Here is a 6189-nt window from a genome sequence, read left to right on the forward strand (position 1 = left end):
ACTGTTGGTGTGACATTACTGAGCCATAACCGATAGTTGTTGTTGTCCCTTTTATTGCCGGTGTCAATAATTCTACGAAATTTGACGTGACAGCATTGAATTGTATGACTTAACGGCATTTTAGCTAACCACTTTAAATACTAACTAATTTATTTAGCACATTTTTAATCGATTACATATAAGGAGTAAAAGGTACGGCATGCCTATAAACAGGGAAATGAAGGGATTACGATAGCCGAGGACCTATTAAAATAATTACTAAATTTAAATAAGGATTCGCTGGTTCTTCGCAACCACACTTCTAATAGTCGATGGCTGGTGTGCGCCCCCGCATCGCGTAACATATAAAAGGGCGAACTTTTAGCGCTAACCTTAAACCTCTCTTAACTAAAATCGCGAAATGTCGCCATCATCATTATCGTTACCGCAACCGGCGTTAGCCACAGTTGATACCCGCTCATTTCTCAAACTTCATTGGACGTGCTTCAAAATGCTCGGTATTAACGCGTCCAACTCCAGCATCTATTATCTCGGCTATTCGGTGCTGCTGCAGGTGTTCGTTACCTTCTGCTATCCACTGCATCTCGCCTTGGCACTCTTCAGTAGTGCTGATGCCTCGACCAATATACAGAACCTCGCCGTGTGTGTCACCTGTGTGGTCTGCAGCGAGAAATTTGTCATCTACGCCACGAGAATGCCGTGCATACGTGAGTTGGAGTCCATCATTGCTACGTTCGATGCACGTGCCCAGAGTCCGTGTGAGCGTCGTTATTTCGTAGAGTTACGTGAAGAAATACGTCGCATTACCCTCGGCTTCCTTAGTATTTATGCTGTTGTGGGCGTGACGGCGGAGCTGATGTTTTTCTTTCGGAATGAACGTAATTTGCTCTATCCGGCTTGGTTCCCGTTCGACTGGCGTGCATCGGATTTGAAGTTCTATGCAGCGCATTCTTATCAAATTGTTGGCCTCTCCTATCAGTTGCTACAAAATTTCGTTAACGATTGCTTGCCGACTATAGCTTTGGCACTGCTGTCGACACACATCAAACTGCTGGATATTAGAGTTTCGCAAATCGGCTACGCGACGGATAGTTCCGCTGTCAATGAGGAGGAGCTGTTGAGTTGCATCAAAGACCAAGAACAGCTCTATAAGTGAGTAGAACTGAGCACAGTAAACAAAAATCCAAAGCTAGAGAAAGATTAATTTCATTTTTCTTCCTTTCCATAACCTGAATAATATTTATTTTGAAGAAGTCTTCAGCTAAAGACTATCAACGTTTGTTTTTTATAACGGTAAAGTTCAGAACAAAGTAACTAGTACGTAATTTATATTACATGCTAAAATAACGCTGACCGATATTAGCGCGACCTCTTCGTGGCATCGTAACAAATTTCAATCTGTATATTGTATGAAACACACACAAAGTTTTCACTGAATAATTTTAAATAGCTTATATTTTCAATAGCCAGAATAAAGAAAACAAACGACTGAAATTGAACGATTCAAATAATGTACAAATCAAACAATTGGAAAACAAAACAAACAAAATTTGTTTGGAAAGAAGTTACTTTTTGGAATTGTCCAATTTTTCGACTTTTTCTCATGAAAATTGTTAGATTTTTTATTTCTGAACCTTCCCAGATTCACATCGAAAAACCTCTGAAAATTTCATTGAGATTGGTTCAGCTGTTCTCCAGGAATAGCGTTACTAACAAACAAACATTCATTTTTATATACATACTAGCTGACCCCGCTGCCGTTGTCCTGCGTGAAATTATGTGTTTTGAAATGAAAAAAGTTGAAATTATATTGTGTCGAAAATGATTTATTTTCGATTTTTCTACATTTTTTTAATGCAGCGCAGCTTAATAAACATAATTTTTTTATTTCTGTTCTGGTGCGTAAATATACAGAGTATATATCTAGCATTTCCCGATTTTCTTGTGTCCTGTTGATTGTCAACGCAGGGACAATTTTCCCTGGAAATTGAATACGTTTGAACTGAAATGGCTGTCTCAAAAAGGCTGTCCCTTGTATTCGATAACTGCGTCATAATCAGTCGGGTTCCATTACACAGTTTCGGCGCATGAAGATTGCGAAACCTAATAATGACAGATCCAACTTTGAGACGCAAATGATGCTGGGGCATACCAAGCCTCTCCAAAGAATTTGGAAATTCCACTGGATAATTTACGGTTTCGTCTTCCTTGTCAAGACGATCGATCGATTTATATGAGCGCAAACCTCCCGGAATTTGACTTTGAATCTTCCAGTTTAAGTCATTAACATCGGTATTTTTGGCAGCTAAAATTGCGCGTGCACTCAAGCAATTGCAGTTACGATAATTTGACCAATGTTCGGATAAACATTCGTGATGAATTCATCTTCCGTTGAAGTGAATTGACAAAAGGGAGGTGAAATTGATATCAAACCACTGGAAGTATCAACCGAAATTTGCCCATTTCCAATTCTTAGCGAATACAATGTAAAATGTCATCGGCAATGTCATTTTTGTTCGAATCCCATAATTAACGCGAATTTGAAGGCTGATATGTCGAAATGATCTTCGCGAAACTTATGCGAACTTCAGTGGCATGCGAAAAATGTGTATGGAAAATGTTACTTTTTGGAATTGTCCAATTTTCCGACTTCTCCTCATGAAAAGTATAAGGTATTTTGTTTCTAAACCTTTCCCGATCCACAACAAACAACCTGTAAAAATTTCATCAAGATTGGTTCAACCGTTCTCTTAGTGTTACTAACAAACAAATATTTAATAATTTTTATATAACGTTTGTTTGGAGAAAAGGAAAGGGCTGTTTTTAGGGGTTTTCCGGAAATTATTCGAATTTTTCTCGCCGTAAAAACCATCTTTGAACTTTAAAGAACATTTAAGAAAAAGAAATGGCCAAATTGGTCCAGGCGTTATTGAGTTATGAGCGTACATACATTTTGGCGATTCATTTTTATTTATATACATATATGTAGATGTATAAGATTATTCTGCTTTTGTTTCGTTGCATACACTAATATTTTGACTTGCTGACACCTCCGGTCTTATACTTTCGTTATATTTTTATTCCCAGCATGCTCAATGTCATTCAAAATATCATCTCGCTGCCGATGTTTCTACAGTTCACCGTTACAGCTGTCAACATATGCCTACCTGTGGCTGCATTACTACTCTATGTGGATGCACCGTTCGATCGCTTGTACTTTGTGGTATATTTGCTCGCGGTGCCGTTGGAAATCTTTCCCATCTGTTACTATGGCACGACATTTAAACTACTTTTTGACAAGCTGCACGTTGCGATGTTCTGCAGACACAAAAATTTTGAAAGGACATGATACTATTCTGTGAGCGTTCGTTGAAGAGTCACACAGTCGTGACCAGTGGTATTGTACGCATTCATCTGGATACTTTCGTCTCGACCTGTAAGACAGCTTACTCCCTGTTCGCTGTCATAATGAAGATGAATGAATAAACCAAAAAGTAGAAGTAGAAATGAACTACGTTTTTATATTTGACATACATATTTGTATTTCATTGGTACTTTTGCAATTTTTTGGGAGTACTTTCTAAATACCTCCTTAATCTAACATAGCAAAATGAACCTGCTTCGTTGCGTATTCTATTAACTTTTATAGCACCGTTGCAGCATCTATGATCCACGCACGACTGGCGTAATTTTTACATTGCAAATATACATATATCCAAACATTTTTGAATCTGTTACATAAACAAACTGTTACAGATAATATACGACTTTAAAACTTCCGACTGGTTTTTTACTTTATCACGAAAATTAACGTTCTTTAAAAATCGCTTCGCTCAACATAGAGTCAACAAAATCGGTATACGTATTCGCTCAACATAGGTCAACAAAATCGGTATACAGAAGTATAGAAAATATAGCAGCTGTACTATTCACGAAGACCGTGGTGAGTCGTTTTCGGCGCCTTGAGAACCAGCATTCATTATCGACTTGGCGAATTTTACGTAAAAATCATAAATGTAGAGCGTGCAAAATACACTTTGTGCAAGAACTGAATGCGCTCGTCATTCCGAAGCGGCATCGTTTCACTCTATGGGCTCCATTTCCCATGCATCGCTTCGATCAATGGATTTATTGAGAGAATACTTCGGTGAGCAGATGATTTCACGTTCTAAGCCGGTCGATTGGTCACACCGTTACAATTTTTCTTATGGGGATATGTAAACTTTAAAGTCTATGCCGACAATTCCGTTTTGATTCAGAAGCAAAACATCGTGCCTGTCATTCGTCAGTTATCAGTCGAAATGGTGGAACAAGTCGTCGGAAATTGGACTCAACGGACGGACCATCTAAGACGTAGTCGCACCCAACATTTGAAAGAAAGAATCTTCAAAAAGAAAATGCCAAAAAATGTTATTCCGAATGATAATAAGCATTTCCATTAAATTTGAATTTATTTGTTCTATTTTTAAAAAAAGTAGTAAGCATCGAAATGGATCACCCTTTATAAGCAGGCTATTCGGTTGGCTATTGACATATTCGAAGGCTTCCGGTACATTTAACAATTAGGTTAAATTAGGTTTTATGACTGATCCTCACGGTATGGAACATAGTGTGATAGCTATCATTTCTTTCTTTATGAAGTCCGAAAGCATCCAATATATAACTTTAATGTTAAATTTAAGACTGCTGAATCATTTCTATTGAAAACACGCTAATGGGATTCTATGGAAGTAGGAAGTATATTGGGTACTACTTATGAAAAGGGCTGTCTCTTCGAGGGCCTTTTGTGAATTTAAATGAAATTTATGTTGTTTGTGCAGTGATTATCGTATCCCCGCATGGGTTGCCATCGAAGTCGTCTAACTAAACGGAAACGTACTTTTCTGGTGGGTTATCACCATACTGAGAAGTTGTTCAAATGAAGGAGATTCATTGGGCAAGCAAACAGGTGGCTTGACTTATACAGGACGCATTGGATAAGATTAACCTGCTACAATATAGAGTATGATGTTGCGCAAGAGTCACTATAGGTTCTTGAGCAACTCGAACGCTTAGTCTGCTGAAATTGATGGTTTAACAAGAGGTATCCTTTTACTGGGAGGTAGTCGATTAAGGTGTTAGTGACTCCAATGAGTGTCTAAAGTTTTTGGCATCCGTACTCTGTTTGGTGACTGTCATGGATGCTTCTGCGGAAACCATCCCGTTATCATACGGAGTTCAGAGTTCTGGCGCTTCACTAACATATTAATGACCGGCAAACCGACTGCCAACAACGTTTCATTGTTTTTGAACTGGTCGGTTGTATAGTGGAGTTGAACGTACGTACGTATTGCCTGTGGAGACTCCATATTGCTTATGGTATACAAATTAGTATGCCATATATTGGAAGCAATGAAGTGTCACTTCAGCAGTTTGACAGATCAGTTTTCATTTCTAGAAAATTTCGAAGAGGCAACACATCCCATTTTCACATATACCGACGGCAGTTTCATTTCGGTAATAAAAAATTTAGTAGAGCGAGTATTAAGAGTTTTGTGTTAAATCATAAAAATAAAGTACATTTTCAAAATAATTTAAAACATTTTTCCAAAAATTAATATTTAGTTTAATATTGATAATTTCCAGAAAAATTATACAAAATGGATTGGCGAATGAGCGAAGTCTTAAATTTAATAAACTTATTCAAGCATATGTAAATCAAAATATTATTATTTTAATCAACGTATATATACATATAAATGAATTGCTGTTCGTTTGTCTCGCCAAAACTCGAGAACGGCTGAGGGATTTATCTTATCAAAGTCTTTAAATGTTCGTGGAGGTCTGGGGAAGGTCTAAAAGGCGAGAAAAAATCGAATAATTGCCGGAAAACCTCTAAAAACAGCCATTTTCTATTTCCCATAAGTGACGTGATGTACCATCGCATGGCATGATATCACATCACATTTCATAAATACCCATCTTATATATACAAATAAGTTATGCTCTACCTGACTAAACCGTTACATAAAATGAAAAATGGCCTGAACCACTTTGAAGGAAATCCGGTGAGGATGGTATGTAAAAAAAAGGAGAAAATGTTCATTTTTAACGGACTTACGAGCGTAAATTTCCAAAAAGTGACCTTTCCATACCACATTTTTTTTGATTTTTATACTCTCAACAATGTTGCTAAGGAGAGTATTATAT

The 6189-nt window shown here is 37.4% G+C and overlaps 1 protein-coding gene across 1 annotated transcript; it reads left to right on the top strand.

The window, feature by feature from the left end:
* The first annotated feature begins 400 nt into the window (after nucleotides 1-400).
* Nucleotides 401-3486, top strand: LOC126757151 (odorant receptor 59a-like). The gene is given in 3 exon segments (XM_050470811.1): nucleotides 401-1152; nucleotides 3088-3317; nucleotides 3320-3486. Coding segments are annotated over 3 exon segments (1149 nt in total).
* Nucleotides 3487-6189: the final 2703 nt, after the last annotated feature.

This window comes from Bactrocera neohumeralis, chromosome 4, assembly GCF_024586455.1.
Source record: "Bactrocera neohumeralis isolate Rockhampton chromosome 4, APGP_CSIRO_Bneo_wtdbg2-racon-allhic-juicebox.fasta_v2, whole genome shotgun sequence".
In the NCBI taxonomy this organism is placed as follows: domain Eukaryota; kingdom Metazoa; phylum Arthropoda; class Insecta; order Diptera; family Tephritidae; genus Bactrocera; species Bactrocera neohumeralis.